The sequence below is a fragment of the Cynocephalus volans genome, chromosome 4 (genome assembly GCF_027409185.1).
Source record: "Cynocephalus volans isolate mCynVol1 chromosome 4, mCynVol1.pri, whole genome shotgun sequence".
Classification (NCBI taxonomy): domain Eukaryota; kingdom Metazoa; phylum Chordata; class Mammalia; order Dermoptera; family Cynocephalidae; genus Cynocephalus; species Cynocephalus volans.
In genome coordinates, this window is record NC_084463.1 from 101,921,539 (window position 1) to 101,939,580 (window position 18,042).

Below are 18,042 nucleotides of genomic sequence, written 5' to 3' on the forward strand. Positions count from 1 at the left end.
CGCTGCAGAGGAATATCTACCTGGGGTTTTGGCTGCCAGGAGAATTTACCGACAACTCTCCCCTCACCTCTTCAAAAACCCTGGGCAGTGAAAGCCTCCTGTAAGACATTTGGCTTGTTCCCCGTCCACCTCTCCTCCAAGCCTGCACCTTCCCACTCATGTAGAAATGCACTTGCCCAGGATGCCCCTCTCCCCTATGCATACACATCTGACAGATGCTCCCTGGGCCACAGGATCTCATATCCTCCCAGAGGCACACAGGCAGTCTCGGACCTCCCAGCTGCTACCAGATCCCAAGGGCAGAGGGTGGAGAGGGTAGAGAGAGGGCTACAGTGTGGTGTTTTGGGGAGGGCCAAGTCACCAGCTCCTTCCTCAACAAGTCCCATTCCCCACTCTGAATCTCTGCTCCTGGTATTGATCAATTCATCTATCCATCCCTCCATCCATCAACTGAAGAACTATTTCTTGAGTACCCACTATGTACCAGGCACTGCATACTGGTGCTGGGAACACAAAAGTGTTCCGAGACAGGCCAGACAGCTCCTGCTTTTGCAGACCATGGAGTCTGGAGGAGTGGGGTGACAAGCATTAGGTAAGTGAGCAAAATAAGGATAGAATTGCAAATGATAGTAAGTGTTAGCAAGAAAACCAAGGAGTCCTGCGAAAAATATCAGGGCCTGATGGAGATACGGTCAGCCAAGGGCTCTCTGAGGAACACGCTGTCCAGGTGCAGGGCTGCATGGCTGAGTTCTGGGTCTTTGCAGCTCAAGGCGCCTTGATTGCAGATTCTTTGTATGGAAAGAGTCTTTGACTCTGTTCTTCTCTTCTGGGATAATAAGTCCCTTTGAGGAGTGGGCGGCCTTTGGTTTCTGGCATTTAATGCTTGATTTGTGCCCACTCTTTCCTCCAGCTGTGCCAGCCACACCAGCTCCTTGCATGGGGATGGGTGTTCATGCCAGTAGCGACATTGAACTTCGTGAGGATGGGGGTCTGGGGGCTGTGCGGGGCTTTAACCCTCTCTGCAGCCCCAGTGCCCATGCTGAGTGTTCCCACTGTGCCCCAGACACCCACCCTAATTAGCGAGAGCAGGAGCAAGTGTGCGTTCCTGTTGGTGAACAAAGAGCCACATATGAGTGTGCCGGAGTGATTGTGTGTGTTTGGCTGTTGGGTATATGAACTCGAGTTTCCTGTGTCCAGGCGTGAATGAGCCCATGCGGGTGGTGGTGACACTGTAAGTGTGGGTGTGTGGATGTTTTTGTGTCTGTGACTGCACCATGTGTGTGCACCTCTGTGGGAGAGTGAGTGTGAGGGTGTGTGGGGGGGCTGAGGTTCTTCATGAGAATGTGTATGTGTGTTTGTGCACATGCTGGGTGGGGTGGGCTGAGGCAGCCCAGGGGGAGGTTGGGGGGAGGAGGACTCCATGATTCCCTCCTTTCCCTCAGCCTTAGTCTTCCAGCTCTGACCTGGGGTCAGACTGTTTCGGCAGCCATGGAACTGGTTGCCCCACAGCCATAGAGGGGTCCCAACCTTCCCTTTTCCTGAGAGATGGGTCCAGGTGGGAGGAACAAGAAGGATGTCCTCCTCCGCGTACTAAAAGAAAATGCCAACATATTTATGTAAACCATATGCAAATGAACCATGGCCCCAGCTTCTTTCAACTGCTTGTCCTGTGGGAGTCACAGATGGAGCCTCATTCAGAGCTTAAACTTCAGCACCATCCCAGGTTTATTCGACATCTTCCTGTCTCCAGTCTTGCTCCTTCCAGTTCACCCTCCACCCCATAGACTGTGGCCCTTAGATGCTAAAGTCTGCTATGGCTACCCAGTACTCTCAGGCTAAAGCCCACTTTCTTAGCTTGGCCCTCAAAGCCCTTCCCTCTGTGGCACCAGGAACCCCACTCCTGTCCGGGTCCTCATCACCCTACACCACCTACCACCAGCACTACCAGGACAGCTTCCTGCCTACAGTGTCCCCTTCTCTTCAGGCTCTGCTTGTCCTCCCCATGCTTCAGTGCCAATTCAGGAAGCCTCCCATGTGCCCTCCCTCTCTGAGCTTCCACAGCCCAGTCTGGGTGGGTCCCACCCACCCAGTGTACCCTCTCCTTCTTCCTTAGGTATGAGGTTCTGCACCTCTCCCCAGTTGTGTCCCCCCACTCATCCTGCTCCAGCCAGACATGAGCTTTCTGCTGGTCTCCTCCTCTCCATCTGCTCCTGGCAGGGGACCCAGAGCAGAGACAGGCAGGGGCATCTGAGTGGGGAGGGAGGATGAAGGAGGGGCCCCCAGTGCAGGCACTGTGGGGAGCTCTGCAGGTGGTGAGCAGTTTTCAGTAGGCACCAGAAGCTGGTGATACAGGTGGAGAACCTTCCTGGCATGACCTATAGTGGGCCCCTAGACTACCACCTCTCTCTCTCACTCTCTCTCATTTTCCTTGACAAACACCCAAGCAGGGTTGGGGGAAGGGACATCATAGAATATGAAAGATGGTGTGAGGGGTCCCTGGTGACTGGCACAGAGAACTTGGAGAGGGACAGGAGGATGGGGTGATGGTGAGAGTAGATCTGGAAAGGGGAAGCTGTGGGCAGAGAAGAAGAGGGAGTGGGTGGTGCTGTCCTAACTCTGCCACTTTCTGCTATGTGACCTTGTGCAAGTCACTCCACCTTTCTGGGCATTAACTCATCTGCAAGGTGGAAGCTTGCAACACACAATGGTGAGAATCACACGTACAGCAAAGCACTCCACCAATCCATTCATCCATCCATCCATTCTTCCTATAGCACAGCAGATCCATCATGTTGGACCCCTTCCTTTTTCCCAGACTTAGGAACAGCTCAAACCCTAACTTGGAAAGGATGGAGCTGGGAGGCTGAGGCTAATACCACTAATTCTATGATCAGGGCCTGAAGGGCTCCATGGGCTGAGATACAGAGGGGCCTAAGGTCCCCCTTCCCTGCACTATACACCTGGACCATGCTGTTGATGGGACAGTGATTAAAAAGGCAGAGACAGAAAAGTTCCACTTCTTTGAATCGGCCCTAGAAGGCTTCCTGCAGGAGAGGATTTTCCTAGAGTTATCTGCATGATCAGAAGGATGGGCTTATCATTGAGTTCTACAGACTGGAGTGTGTATGTGTTGGTGGGGACTGTTGTATGCTAGGCATGGGGACGACATTCTAGCAGAGACAGAAGCTAAAAGAGGCCACAGCTGGTTCCTTTCTCCCATCCCCCCAGGTGCACTGTGGTCAGCTGAGTGACAATGAGGAGAGGAGCCTGCAGGTGGTGGAGAAGCATGTGAGTGGAATAGGGCCATGGTAGGATGGGGGGTGCTGGAGACTCTTATCACAGTGGATGGGAAGATGACCTGGCCAGGGAACTGGACACACCTGGGTTCCAGTTCCAGCTCCACCACCTTTGAGCTGTGACCTTGAGCAAGTCACTTAACCTCTCTGAGCCTCAGTTTACATGTAAAAATGGGGATAATGATAGCACTGAGGTATAGAGTAGCAGTGAGATAAGACAGGTCAACTACTTTGTAAATACTTAGGAAGTGCTGTCTACATAATAATACTGAGGCTCTTTTTTGCCTGATATTTTATGATTTTGTGACTTTAGCAAGGACTTATGACTCCCCATGGGTGCTGGAGACAGAGAAATCTGACCCTGTCCAGTCTTGGAAGAATCTGGGGTCTAGGGGTGGAGACAGACCCTGCACTTACATGTTCAGGGACCAAGGGATGCGCCAGGGACAGTGGGAGCCCTCAGGACGGTGGAGCGCCGAGGGATGAGTCGTTTGGGACAGGGGTGAGGGCAATGGGCATCGCAGGCAGAGGGAATGGCTTGAGCAAAGACGAGGAGAGCGTGGAGAGACCGGCGCGTTGACCGCTTGGCCCTCCCAGACCCTAGTGGCCCTGCGGAGGGTGCAGGCCCTGCAGCAGCGCGGGCTCGGCGCGGTCCCCAGAGCCGCCCCGAACCCCCCAGCGGAAGCGGCAGAAGACCAGAAGGGCGGGGGAGCGTACACCGACCAAGACCGCAGGATCCTGCAACTGTGCGGTGAGGGTCCAGCCTAGGCAGGTCCCGAGGGCGGGCAGGACGGAACGTGGAGGTGAGGGGCCTATGGAGTGGGAGGGGCCTGCGAGGAGGGGCGCGGCCGGGGGCGGGGCCGGCCCGGCCCAGGCAGCGCCTTGGGGAGTCAATGGATTGGGCGCGCCTGAAGGACCCGGCCACGCAGGCGGGATGGGCCCGCTCTCTGACCGCGCCCCGCCCTTGCAGGGGAACTCTACGACCTGGATGCCTCTTCCTTGCAGCTCAAAGTCCTCCAATACGTGAGTCCCCGTGCCCCTCGCTCCCACCTCCCCGCCCTGTCTCCCCCCGGGGACCAACGTTCCCTTCCCTCTGCTCAGTTCAGACGCCGACGTCCCGCCCCTCCCTTCTCCTCCACCTGCTCAGAGAGACAAAGCGTGGGGAGTGGGGGCGGCCCTAGATCCGCGGTCAGCCCTCGCTTTGTCTGTCCTTCCCTCTCAGCTGCAGCAGGAGACCCGGGCGTCCTGCTGCTGCCTCCTGCTGGTGTCCGAGGACAGCCTCCAGCTTTCCTGCAAGGTGTGGGCCCAGGTCCACTGTGGGGAGGGGCGAGGGGCCGGGATCTCCCAGGGGAAAAAAAACCTTGCCTTTCCTTTAACCGGCCCCCCACCGCTCGGTCCCTCAGGTCATCGGAGATAAAGTGCTGGGAGAAGAGATCAGCTTTCCGGTGAGTGTCGTCTGTTCCTGAGTTGGAGTCTGCAGGGGCCGATAAGACCAGCTAGACACTCCTGGAATCTGCCCAGAGTACTTAGATCCTCTAGAATCTCTTGGAATCTGGTGGAATTTTTTTGATCTTAGGATCTGCTTAGAAATTTAAAAGGGATCACAACCTCTTATGATCAGGCTCCACTAGGAGAAATCTCTTGTCATCTACTGAAAGGCTTACTTGGTACCAGTTCACTCGTGTTGGATTCTGGATATGGATCTGTTGAGACTGATGAGAGTCCTTGGAGTCTGCATATCTCTCTCCTGGTTAGGGAAGACCCTATAGTCCTCTGTGGGGGATTCTGCCAGACTCTCCATCTCTCTGCTCTTCAGTGTTGACTCCATCCACCATCTGGACCGACTGAAGAATTTGTTGAAACTTCCAGACTTGGGGGTGGGGATGGGTTGAGACACTGATCTGCGGAGAGGTGGGCCCTGACTCAGCCTCTCTTCACTGTCCAGTTGACAATGGGACGTCTGGGCCAGGTGGTGGAAGACAAGAAGTCCATCCAGCTGAAGGATCTCACCTCTGTAAGCCATGGCCTGGCTGCACGGGAGGGGGAAGGGGAGACCCCATTGCCCGGCCCCCAGAGCCAGTGTTTCCAGGACAGGGCAGCCTAGGAATGGAGGAGATGAGACTGGAGACTTTAGGCTATCCCACCCCCATGTCACAGAGCTTCCAGCCCTGCGCGAGTCCCATAGTCCCTGTTGCAGAATGTGGTGGAGGGCTGGGGGAGAGGAGTATACTCCCTCCCTCCTTTCCTTCCCTGACTCGACTCCCCCTTGCCTCCCTTTGCAGGAAGATGTGCAACAGCTGCAAAGCATGTTGGGCTGTGAGCTGCAGGCTATGCTCTGTGTCCCTGTCATCAGCCGGGCCACTGACCAGGTGGTGGCCTTGGCCTGCGCCTTTAACAAGCTCGGAGGAGACTTGTGAGTCTGGGTGGGGTGATGTGGATCAGGAAACAGAGCTGAGAGGCTGGGCAGGGCTCCACTAGGATTACATTGTGGGAAGGGTACTAGGCAGTGGTGGGCTGAACCATTTGTCAGTGCAAGAGCCTGTTGGGTTATGGGGCTGCTAGACCCAGCTGTGGTCTACTTGGCTGAGGCACAAGTAATCACTGACTCTCCATCACCCATTTTGGCTTATTTAAAGTCATGCTGATGTTCAAGCTGGTTCCCCTTCTCTTCCTCCACTTCCTGCAGCTTGGATTATCTACTCTTAGGGTACTGGCCTTCCCCTACTTGTCATCCCCTGTTTCTGCATTACTGCTGGAAACTGCCTTTTGGAGGGTGGGTGAGCTCTGGGTTGGGTGAACTCTTTGAGACCCACAGCGCATCATCAACACAGGGGACAATGGCTAAAGGGAATAGGCTTGGGGTTGAGCTAAGCTGAGGATCTTTTGAGCCACTGACAGGGCAGCTGTAAGAATCATACATAACAGAGGGGTAGAAAGGGCAGAGTGTCTAGGTAAACAGACTTGGAGTCTTAGTCAGGAAGTATATCTCAAGAACAGAGGTCAAATTTGGGGTCCAGAAGTGGTATCATAAATAGATTTCATGTCCTACACCAAATCAATTGGTAGCAGCTTCCTGAATCGTTGTGTTGAGAATGGACGTTAGTTCAGTGGGAAACAGTGCTGTGTTTGTCTAGCCATGTCTACCCTGGGTGCAGGTTCACACTTAGGCTAGCAGGTCTAGCAGTTTGTGCTCAGTCATACAGGTAGGGAGAAGTAGGCAGGTGGGATGTTGACAGAATGCTTGGCCCCTGGGGTCCAAGAAAGCACCTGGGTTTGAGGGCCCAGAGCTCCTGCAGGAAGAGGAGGCTGAAGAAGTTGGGACTGGAGGAGTGTCAGAAGCCCAGGGCTGAGGTCTGCAGGGGTGGGGCAGAGACCCAGGGGCCATAGGTCAGAGCATCAGGACCTGCCAGCATGATGCTCTATAGACAGTTGGGTGGGCCTGGGGAAATGAAGACAGAGCCAGCTGAGGCAGGGAGAATGTGGGATCTGTGGCATTTGTGACTGGTAGGCATCCTGGTGGTGGGAGCATTTATACCATTTAGCAAACACAATAGAGTACCTAACGTATCCATCCCAGTGCTGTCCAGGTGCCCTTGAGAAGGCCTTTGGGGAAGGGGAATGCAGAGTGAGTGGGGGTCCTGCAGGGGCCATGACCTTTGGCTGCTAGCTGTGGGACTGGGTTCTGGGTTGGCCCCAGACCTGGAGAAGTGGTATAGAAGGAAACAAGATAAGGCCTTGGTGACAGCCCTGAGACCCAGGGCCAGAGCTGGGCCATCTCTAGGTCCCACACATTTCAGGGAGTGAGTGTTGAATGATTTCATGAGCAAGGGTGGGTTTCAGCTCAGAGCAGTGGCTGCAGAGCCACTTCCTGCAACCTAGCTAAGTAGCCAGAGAATAGGGGCTCCAGAATCCCTTCAGCTGGGAGTGGGATGGGGCTGGTGGCAAGGCTAGGAGTAAGGTACAGTTAGGATATTTAGCAAACACCTCCCAAATATCTCCCCTGTACCAGGCTCTGCATTGGGCATTGGGTGATACAGTCATGGCCCCTGTCTTCAAGACTTGAAGTTTGTTTTCAGGGCATGGAGGGAGTAGGGTGGGAAGGGTATTCTAGGCAGAGGGAACAGTGTGGAAAAAAGCATGAAGGTGTGAAAGAGCCTGAGGTTTTCTCAGAATGATGAGCATGTTAGTGTGGCTGAAGCTGAGAGATGCCCATGGTAAGGAAGGTATGCAGACAGACCCAGGGTGGTGGGATTTGGATTTAGACCCCAATCACTGGATAGCAAGAATATGTGGGGGATACCCTGGCAGTAAGGAGCACTGAGGCCAGCCAAAAAGTGGGGAGGGGCTTAGGCAGAGAAACCTGGGAGCAGAGAGATGAGGGCTGAGGCAGGCTCCCCCCTCCCACAACCCTCACCATCAGTCTACCCAGCTCCATGCAGCTTCCTGGTGACAAGTTATTTGGTGGCCAGATTGAATGACCTCAGCAGGATAGGGGGCTGATCTCATGAGGCAAGAGCTAGCTCCATGAGTAGGGCCAAGACTACCTCTATTCCACCACCTCGGGATTTCTGGAGGTACCAAATCAGGGTCAGCAGAGTCCAGGGTGAGTGGGGTGGTAGGGACAGGAGCTGGACAAGACGAGGTAGTACCACCACCCCTCTCTGAGGCTAAAGGAGTGCCTGGGGAAGAGCAGGAGAGCACCCGGTTCTAGCCTGGGCAAGTCTCTACCCTGAGAGAGGAGACTCGGCTTTGGCCTGGGTAAATCCCAAATCAGAGGAAGGAGATATGGCTCTGGCTTCAAGAAGCAATAGTCTAAAGAGGAAAACCCATTTTAGTCGAGAAGGATTAGAGGCCCCACCTCAAGGAGCCCTCAATCTGAGGGGGAAGTTGGCCCAAGCGCCTGAACGGGGGAGCAGCCCTGGTGGAAGTGAGGTGTATCCCAGTGGGCTTCCTGGCGGAATGGAAGGAAGGAGAAATGGGGAGAAAAGCCCGTCTTCCCTGCCCTCTTTGTGAACCCTGCTTCCCCCTCCAGGTTCACAGAGCAGGACGAGCACGTGATCCAACACTGTTTCCACTACACGAGCACCGTGCTCACCAGCACCCTGGCCTTCCAGAAAGAGCAGAAGCTCAAGTGCGAGTGCCAGGTGAGTGTCTTGCCTTGAGCCAGCCCCAGAGAACCATCCACAAGGAAAATGCCCTTGTCTTTCTGGGCCAATGGCAGCCCTGCCCTATAACAGCTAGGTAGCCTAGTGACCTGGAGCCTTCCTAAGGAGAGAGGTCAGTAGTTCTCAGCTCCCGCTCCGCTGGCTGCAGGCACTGTATGTGCGCGCCCTCTAGTGTTCAACTTGGGCACTACAGTAACATCTGGGTGGCTAGAGGCCGAGGTGAAAGCACGTCTGGAACACCAAAGATTCCTACCAACTTTCACAGGGGCTGTTCCTCCCACTTGGTAGCCAAATGATATAATTAGACACTGCCAGTTTCCTTCCTGTCTGGGGGAGCCCTACGGGAGGAATGAGAGACCCTGGAGCACTGGAGGCAGGGGCTGGATGGGGTATACCCTGCAACCTGAACGCCCTATGATCTCCATTTCCTCTATTCCAGGCTCTTCTCCAAGTCGCAAAGAACCTATTCACTCACCTGGGTGAGTACACTGTCCTTCTCCACGCCTGGGGGGCGGGGGGAGTGGGCACAAGGGCTGGCATTTGTGGAAGAGAGGTGGGCGGGCTAGGCCTCATGCTGCAGCCTGGACTCACCACTGTCCCCATGCTTCTCCTTCCCCCTCCTCCAGATGACGTCTCTGTCCTGCTCCAGGAGATCATCACAGAGGCGAGAAACCTCAGCAATGCGGAGATGTGAGTGAATCCACCCAGGGGATGGGGTGAGGGAGGCTTTCGGCCCTAGGGCTCAGCACCTCCTTTCCTCCCCCTGCCTTTCCCCTCCCTGCCTTCTTGTGGGACCCCATCACCTTCCGAGTGATCCTTTATTTCACGCCTGTCTCCCTCACCAGACTATAAGCTCCAATAACAGCAGGGGCAGGGCTAACTTTGCTTGCCATGGGTCTTCAGCTCCTAAAATAGTAGCTGGCACATAGTAGGCGCTCAAAATAAATCATTTGAATGGAGGAATGCCCGGAGTCAGCCCGCCCTGAGGACCGTGTCTCACTTCAGAGCACTCCTCCCAGGCCTCAGAAATCCGGCCCTTGCCTCAAGTCATGAGAGGTAGGGGCGATCGGAGAGGGGTATCAGAACCCTGCGGACCAACCCCCCTCCCCACAGCTGCTCCGTGTTCCTGCTGGATCAGAACGAGCTGGTGGCCAAGGTGTTCGACGGGGGCGTGGTGGATGATGAGGTGAGGGAGTGTGTGGCCCCGGGAGGGTGTCCGGGAGTCCGCAGGGGGCGCTGGGGAGCAGGCCCGACGTTTGACAGTCCCCTCTCTGGCCTGCCCGCTAATTTCTTCTTCTCTACTCCATCCCTGCCGGGGCAGAGCTACGAGATCCGCATCCCAGCCGACCAAGGCATCGCGGGCCACGTGGCGACCACGGGCCAGATCCTGAACATCCCGGACGCGTATGCCCACCCGCTTTTCTACCGCGGCGTGGACGACAGCACCGGCTTCCGCACGCGCAACATCCTCTGCTTCCCCATCAAGAACGAGAACCAAGGTGCGGGCGGAGGGCACGGCGGGGCCGGGGCGGGGCCTGAGCGGGGGGCGGGGCCTAGCGGAAGATAGGCCACCCTCCCCCACCGCCTGCAGCGTCCCCGAGTAGGAGGGAAGGGGGCTCCCAGGCACTGGACGTCCCCTGAGGAAACTGTGGGAGGGCAAGTCTCCACCGGCCGTTCCTAGACCCTCTCCCTCCCCTAGAGGTCATCGGTGTGGCCGAGCTGGTGAACAAGATCAATGGACCGTGGTTCAGCAAGTTCGATGAGGACCTGGCGACCGCCTTCTCCATCTACTGTGGCATCAGCATCGCCCATGTGAGGGGGGCTGCAGGAGCGGGGCGGATGCGGGACCCTCCGTTCTTCTCCTCCCTTCTCTGTCCAGACGGGTCGATTCCCTGCTGGGACTCAGAGCCCTGCTGCTGGGGCGCTGCGCAACTTTCAGTACACTCTGGCCACCTCCCCGTGCAGTTTCCCATCTGAAAATTGGGGATACTATTTCCTGCCCTGTACAGCCTCCGGGACCATGACAAACCCTGGTTGTCAAAAATCTCCCCCTTCTCTGGAAGCAAGCTCATCCATCCTAAGCCCTGGGTCAGCCTTCTCATGGGAAATATTGGGTCTCAATTGTCCAGGCCTGCTGGCAGCTCTGGCCTGGGAATTCAACCCGAGGTCCCTGCTGTTATCCCCCTCCTTGCTTCTCTTTCCAAGCCATGGGCCTCGGGTGCCATCACTAAGGACTGGGTCAGGTTCAGGAGCAAGTGCAAAGTGCAAGATCAGATGCTAAGTGGACCAGGGGAGGAGGAGCAAGGGAGGTCTGGATGAAAGGGGGTTGGGAGGGTCTCTACTCTGGGCTGGAGCTCAAAGGCTCAGAGTGGGCCCAGAAAGAGACAGAAAGCGGGGGTTCTATCTGAGCCCTTTGTTCCAGTCCTGGACATTTCTAAGATTCCACAGCCACCTTGCTTGAGCCCCATCTTTTCCTCTCTCCCTCAGTCTCTCCTATACAAAAAAGTGAATGAGGCCCAGTATCGCAGCCACCTGGCCAATGAGATGATGATGTACCACATGAAGGTGAGGCCTATTCTCCTGCTGGAGTCCTCGGGGGCCCAGGTCCGGGCGGGGCTTTCTGATTGCTCTCTCCTGAGGACGAGAAGACACATGCAGAGCAATGCCTGCCCTCCTGCTCTCCTTGGGGGCAGCCTTCCTGCCCCTTCTTATAGACCTCTCTTCTAAGCTGTTTCTGGGTTCAGCCCCCAGGCAGGAAGTAGCCAGCAGGACCCAGCTCAGGGAACCTGGTTAGCCAGGTATTCCCCATGTCCAGGGATAAGTCTCATCTTGGGAATTACTGAAGACTAGAAAATCTACCCGGGCCCTTTCCCCAAAGCTTCCAGTACTGTGGTGATGCAGCCCTGGGCAGTCTTAATTGCTGATATTCCATCCCACTCCTAGCCCCTGTGTCGGAAAAACTGTCCCAGGCCTTAGTTCAGAGTATGTGGTAGTCATTGTTCGTTTGGACATTTCCTCTCACCTGTGTCCAAACAAAAGGGTCCCAGATGTTGTGAATCGGATCAACGCTGTAGTAGAAAGGACTGAGGTTAGAAACTGGGACAGTCCCCCCAAAAGAAGGAATATTAGAGTTAGTGTCTGAAAGGCTGTCATGGTTTGAGGGTATCATAAAGGGGTATTTTCTATCTTTGCTGAGGATAGGCTGTTACAGATAGAGGGGTCACAGGCAGGGGGGCATAGTAGGTGGGCTGCAGAGCTGTGAGGGGAGAGTGGTGATCTGCCCAGTGACAGTCCATGGAACGATGGCCTGACTGTGGTGCACTCTGGGTGAGGGACCCCCACCTGCTGTGGGAATTTGAGGGTGAGGACACTGGATGGAGTGGAGGTCGTCGTCTTATGCCCTGGCTGGTCCCCTCTAGGTCTCTGATGATGAATATACCAAACTTCTTCATGACGGGATCCAGCCTGTGGCTGCCATTGACTTCAACTTTGCCAGTTTCACCTACACGCCTCGCTCTCTGCCCGAGGATGACACGTCCATGGTGAGCTGGCCCTCCCCAGCCTCACAGGGGAGGCGGAGGGTGTGCAGCCGGAGATTTAAGTTAGATGTGTGTAAGAGCTTCCTGGTAAGACAGTCATGAAGAAAGGCTGTGAAGGCTTCCCCAGGGTGGAGTGGGCATGTGTCTGCCATCATGGGGCCAGGGGCTGGACTGGATGATCACCAGGGCTGCTCCTGAGCCAGCGATACCCAGGGCATGTGGCCCTAGGGTTTGCAACCTCCTCCCTGTTTTTCAAAGATTTTATGCGCTCTTGGTTCCAAGAGTTTTTAGTGCGTAGATCCCTTAGATTTCTAAAAGTTCATGGTTCTGAGAATGCTTGGTTCAACTATTTTATGGTAGTCCCGTTTACATTTAAGGTTCTAAGACTCCAAAAATTTGAGTGTGGGGCTTTGAGAAGGGCTGAGGCAGGGGCCCCATCTTGATACTGACAACCCTTCTCCCCCCACCCCTGCCCTCTCCAGGCCATCCTGAGCATGCTGCAGGACATGAATTTCATCAATAACTACAAAATTGACTGCCCAACACTGGCCCGGTGTGTGCCCCCTGCCCTCCCCTCGGCACGCAGAGAGCCCAGCTTCTGCCTCCCTCTGCCCTCCACTGTCACATCTAGTGTTCTGGGGAGGGTGCCTCTGAGAACAACTAGGGGAGGCCCAGTCTTGTGAGTGTGGGGAGGAGCCATGAATGAAAGCCAATTTCCAGATGCTGGGATGGTAAATAAAGAAAAGAAACGAGGCAGGGCAGAGCCTGGAGGGCTCCCTGGAGGACAGGAGGCTGAGCTCCTCTGCTGCCCTCTCCCCTCCCCAGGTTCTGTTTGATGGTGAAGAAGGGCTACCGGGACCCCCCCTACCACAACTGGATGCATGCCTTTTCCGTCTCCCACTTCTGCTACCTGCTCTACAAGAACCTGGAGCTCACCAACTACCTCGAGTGAGTAGCTGCATCTCCCCCACATCTGGCAGCCACTGGGGTCCCCTTCCCTGGGACAGGGAGGCACCTCCTGTGTGGCAGACACTTTACATGCACCACTTCATTGGATTCTCTTAGCCCAATGAGGAAGGTTGCTTAGCCCCATTTTCCAGGAGAGACTTTCTCACAGTCACACAGCCAGTGAATAATGGGCCTCATTCAATCCCAGGTCTGCCGAACTCCAAGCCAGTGCTTCTCTTCAGGAGGGACCCCAGGTGTCCCGACCTCCTGTTGGAATGGCTTCTGGACATCTCATTCAGCTGTCCCTCTTCTGGGGGGGACCTGGGGAAGGAGCTGTGGGCTGACCTCTTTCTCCTTTCTTCCTCCTAACCAGGGACATCGAGATCTTTGCCTTGTTTATTTCCTGCATGTGTCATGACCTGGACCACCGAGGCACAAACAACTCCTTCCAGGTGGCCTCGGTGAGACCCTGTCCTCTCACAGTAGGGACCCTCCCCGAGGTGCCTGGGAGTCTCACCTCCTCCCAACCTGAGGAGAGGTGGGAGCTGGTGAGACCAGGAGCCAGGTCTAGAGACAGGAGGAGGCTTCCCAGGGTCTGTTCTGGGCTGTGAGACAGGAGGAGTGGAGGGGCTGGCAGAAGCAGGGCAATGCTTAGCCTAAATCGGTGGCACCTGGAGCTGGAAGTGAGGAGTGACCCAGTTTTCCTGGGCTTTTGCAGAAATCTGTGCTGGCCGCGCTCTACAGCTCCGAGGGCTCTGTCATGGAGGTACCGCCATCCTGCCCAGCCCCAATCCTCCTCATCTTCTCAAGGCCAGTGACTTGCAAAGTTAGACTGTGACCCAGCTCCTCCTATTCCCAAATTGTGCTCTCCAGACAGGCTGTGAGAGCGGCAGCCACTCCCACCCGGGGTGCGTCTGGCTCATGTTCCTGGAGTGGGCGTGGAGGGGTACAGGTGCGGGTCATGGGGAGGACTTATGCTTTCCTTTTGGCACGTTTCGCCTTGGCTGTCTGGGAACACTCCGTGCAGCTCCCTACAACCACCCCTCAAGCCTGGGATGGGCTCCATTCCCATCACACTCAGCTTTGCCTTAGATAGTTTGGTTTGGGTCTGCCCACCCCCACATGGGGGGCTCCTTGGGGTACGGTCAAGGTCTGAGACATCTCTGAGTTCCTGGCACTGGGCACAGGGCTTGGCACAGAGTGGGAGTCAAGTTTCCAAGGTCACCTTGCCAGAGCTACCTCCCATAACGCCCCTCCTGAGGCTGCCCCTGCTCATGCACCCCCAGAGATGAGGTGCTCTCTCTCCCAGGAGGCCTGGTGGCAGCCCTCTTTCTGCCCTCTGTCCCTGGGATATGCCTGTTCCTCCTCCGAGTGACAGCCCTTCCACGTCAGGAGACAGGGGCCTTGCCCTTGCCTCATCACTGCCTTTACTTGTCAGCAAACAGTGTTTTCTGCATGAATTAGTGTCTAGGACTCTAAGGGATCATTTCACAATTTTTCCAGCTTGTGAGGCCCTCAGAGTTTACCATGTCAGGTCCCTGCATGTGACAGCTAAGGGATCTGGGGCTCAGAGCTGGGTCACACAGAAGGTGGAAACAGAGCTTGGAAAGGGAACTGGGACCCTAACTCCCGTTTTGTGCCTGCTCTGCTGACAGGGCCTGGCCCTGGTCCCCCTCTCTTGGGGTCAGTGGTGAGGAGAGCCCCTCTGCTCCAGTGGGCCCCCCCACTCTTCTCCCTCCAGAGGCACCACTTTGCTCAGGCCATTGCCATCCTCAACACCCACGGTTGCAACATCTTCGACCACTTCTCCCGGAAGGTGATGGGGCCGGGGGTGGGGTGAGGGAGGGGAGAAGGAGTTGGGGTGGAGGCTCCTTAGGGGCAGGTGAAGGGGTGGGAAGCCAGCAGGAGGCCATGACGCCCCTCCCCCACCCTGCCCCAGGACTATCAGCGCATGCTGGACCTGATGCGGGACATCATCTTGGCCACGGACCTGGCCCACCACCTCCGCATCTTCAAGGATCTTCAGAAGATGGCTGAAGGTGCCTGCCATTGGCTGCAAGCCTTGAGGCTAGGGAGGGATGACCAGGGGAGGATTTGCCTGAAGAGTATGCCCAGGGGTTCAGACCCATGCCCCTCCGGCATCCACCCCTTCCCTGGCTGCCCAGCCCCACCAGGCAGATGCAGTGCTGGCCTCATGACTCCTATCAAGAGTGCCCAGTTCCCAGGACCACTTTGGGGTGGGCCCTGGGAGCCTTGCCCTCACGGCGGCAGGGAGGCTGGGCCCCTCTCCTTGACCCCACCCGTCCCCCAACAGTGGGCTATGACCGAACCAACAAGCAGCACCACAGACTCCTCCTCTGCCTCCTGATGACCTCCTGTGACCTCTCAGACCAGACCAAGGGCTGGAAGACCACGAGGAAGATCGCGGTACGTGCCTCTCCTCCCCGGGAAGACATAGACTGCACTCCCTGCCTGGCTCTGTGTGTCCCCTGCAGCCTGAACACTCTTTCTGTGCTGAGCTCAGCCTGGCTGTAATTTGGGGGGGCAGAAACCTAGACTATCTCAGGGGAGACTCAGAGAGGGGCGCAGACTTACCCAGAGCTACACAGCAAGTCAGTGGCTAGTAGAGGCTGGGCCAGAACCCAGCTCCTCCTCCCATCCAGGGCCATCCCATTGCCAGGCTGGGGCTGGAGAGGACAGGCCCCTAAGTAGGGCTGAATGGCTGGGCCTCAGTTTGCTGTCCTGGGAGTGGGCTGTCAGGAGAGCTTGGGTGGATGATCCCACTCACAGGATGTGACGAGAGTGTTGGCCTTTCAGGAGCTGATCTACAAAGAATTCTTCTCCCAAGGAGACTTGGTATGTGTAGAGTGGGCTCAGGAGGTCCAGGTCAGGGGCGGGTTCCTGACCTGGGGCTGGGAGTGTTGGGTTAGCCTGACCCTGCTACCTGATGGAGGAGTAAGAGGGGCGGGCCTGATGGCGGGATGCCCACAGGAGAAGGCCATGGGCAACAGGCCGATGGAGATGATGGACCGTGAGAAGGCCTACATCCCCGAGCTGCAGATCAGCTTCATGGAGCACATCGCAATGCCCATCTACAAGTGAGCAAGCACCCTGGGATGGCTGGGGACCCTGTGCGGGTGTGTGGGGGGGGAGGTTACCAGCAGGGGACATCACAGCAAACACAGGTGCTGGGTTTGGCTTGGCCCAGCTCCAACTGATCCACCCCCTGCTTCTGGGCACAGCTGCTTTCTGCTTTGCCCCTAAATGGGCCTTCACTTCATCCTCGGTCCCTGGTGGACAGAGACGGTCATGCTTTCCTTGTGTATCCAGTCCCGGGCCTCACTCTTGTGGAAGTTCTACCTGTGGTATAGCCTGAATCTTTCTTGCTCCCCATGGTCTGATTTCTGCCCTCTAACCCTGACCCCATGCACCCACAGGCTGTTGCAGGACCTGTTCCCCAAGGCGGCAGAGCTGTATGAGCGTGTGGCCTCTAACCGTGAGCACTGGACCAAGGTGTCCCACAAGTTCACCATCCGTGGCCTCCCAAGCAACAACTCGCTGGACTTTCTGGACGAGGAGTATGAGGTGCCCGAGTTGGATGGCACTAGGGCTCCCGTCAATGGCTGCTGCAGCCTGGATGCTGAGTGATCTCTTCCTGGGACCTGTCCCCACCCAGGCCTCCTCCCACAACCCTCCACTGGTCTGGCCAGAGGCACTGGGAAACAGAACCATGGGTTCCAGAATCTAGACCCTAGGCAAGTACCAACCTGCCTGGGCCTCAGCTTTCTTATCTATATAATGGAAACAAGACTTCCAGCATCACCCAAACTTTGTAATTTGTCCTCTGAGAGCGCAGGAGTGACCCACGAGCAGTAGGCCCTGCTCTGCACCTCCGACCACACCTTGGCAAGTCCTCCCCAAACCACTGTTTCTCTGAGCAGCCTGGATGGTTTCTCCTGTGTCCCATTCCCGCCCCACCAGATCTGTGCCCTTTTCCCCTGAGGGACCTCCACCCCCTGGGGTCTCCAGGATCCTTATAGAAGTAGAAGGTAGGACATCTGAGTGAGCAGAGGGTGGGGTCTTGGAAACAGTCATTAGGTCTGCTGGAGGACCAGAAACAGCCATGAGGCTAAGGTGCCCTGAGGACCACCACTATACTTAAGGTGGGGATTGGGACCTGGGGGATACAGGAGCCCTAGGAGGGAGCTGCCAGAGGGGAAGCTCAGTGCTCTGGGGAGGAGGATCAGGAAGAAAGCAGGATGGGAATGATGGGCAGGAAGGATCCCAGTCTGGGAGACAGGCCCAGGTGTGAGCCAGCGATGGTTCTTCCTGACTGTGGGACCCTGGGCAAGTCCCTTCCCCTATTTGGGTGAAACAGGAGAGAAAGACAATCCATTCTCTAAGACTCCTTTAGATCAAAGTCTTCATATCCCTGTGGAGTCCCAGCAGAGGCTGTGGAATGTCTCTGCCACCCTAGGGCACAGAGATCCCAGCCCTGAGTCCCTCAGTGGCCCCCTGAATGTACCCCCTGGCCTCCCCACTTCCCTATTCCTGCAGCGAGAGAGGGACCTGGCCTCAACCCTGTCAGGGCTTCTCTCCTCTTTCAAGGCCATATCCGCCTGTACCCCAGAGCTTGGGAGACCCCATAGGGCTGGGCCTCTTGGGTTGGCCCACCGCTGGCTTCTCTCTTCTCTGTTCTGTACGTGTTGTGGGGTGGGGGGAGGGGGGCCACCTGCCTTACCTATTCTGAGTTGCCTTTAGAGAGATGCATTTTTCTAGGACTTTGTGCAACTGTTGTATATGGTCCTGTGGGCTGACTGCTTTGTACATGAGAATAAATCTATTTCTTTCTACCAACCTTCCCCTGTGGGCTGTTTGCAGACTTTGTGCACGGGGTTGGGGGGAAACAAAATTGGGAGAGGCAGATGTCCTTTGGAACTCCCTGGCTATTGGAGCCCTGCCATCCCTGGTGCCTAGCCCCTCTACTGGGGAACCTGAGGGTACCCCTAGGCCAGTACTGTGCCAGATGGTGGGGCTTAAGGGTGAATGGCAGATGAGGAGGCCTGGGCATGGAGCAGTGAGAGGACATGTTGG

General features: G+C 56.3%; 1 protein-coding gene across 2 annotated transcripts in view; it reads left to right on the forward strand.

Annotated features, from left to right (window-relative positions):
* Window positions 1-17,806, forward strand: part of PDE2A (phosphodiesterase 2A) — a 63,608-nt gene extending 45,802 nt beyond the window's left edge. For both annotated transcript variants that reach the window (XM_063095645.1, XM_063095647.1), the window contains 25 exons: window positions 3,229-3,288; window positions 3,894-4,047; window positions 4,267-4,319; window positions 4,519-4,593; window positions 4,700-4,741; window positions 5,242-5,310; window positions 5,579-5,709; window positions 8,329-8,440; window positions 8,901-8,940; window positions 9,088-9,151; window positions 9,575-9,647; window positions 9,783-9,960; window positions 10,161-10,273; window positions 10,949-11,026; window positions 11,881-12,003; window positions 12,483-12,553; window positions 12,826-12,948; window positions 13,322-13,409; window positions 13,667-13,714; window positions 14,690-14,764; window positions 14,888-14,987; window positions 15,263-15,375; window positions 15,766-15,804; window positions 15,940-16,046; window positions 16,386-17,806. In XM_063095645.1, the coding sequence (XP_062951715.1) occupies window positions 3,229-3,288; window positions 3,894-4,047; window positions 4,267-4,319; window positions 4,519-4,593; window positions 4,700-4,741; window positions 5,242-5,310; window positions 5,579-5,709; window positions 8,329-8,440; window positions 8,901-8,940; window positions 9,088-9,151; window positions 9,575-9,647; window positions 9,783-9,960; window positions 10,161-10,273; window positions 10,949-11,026; window positions 11,881-12,003; window positions 12,483-12,553; window positions 12,826-12,948; window positions 13,322-13,409; window positions 13,667-13,714; window positions 14,690-14,764; window positions 14,888-14,987; window positions 15,263-15,375; window positions 15,766-15,804; window positions 15,940-16,046; window positions 16,386-16,596 (2,340 nt within the window). In that variant the 3' untranslated portion in view covers window positions 16,597-17,806. The remainder of the gene's footprint in view (window positions 1-3,228; window positions 3,289-3,893; window positions 4,048-4,266; window positions 4,320-4,518; window positions 4,594-4,699; window positions 4,742-5,241; window positions 5,311-5,578; window positions 5,710-8,328; window positions 8,441-8,900; window positions 8,941-9,087; window positions 9,152-9,574; window positions 9,648-9,782; window positions 9,961-10,160; window positions 10,274-10,948; window positions 11,027-11,880; window positions 12,004-12,482; window positions 12,554-12,825; window positions 12,949-13,321; window positions 13,410-13,666; window positions 13,715-14,689; window positions 14,765-14,887; window positions 14,988-15,262; window positions 15,376-15,765; window positions 15,805-15,939; window positions 16,047-16,385) is intronic.
* Window positions 17,807-18,042: the final 236 nt, after the last annotated feature.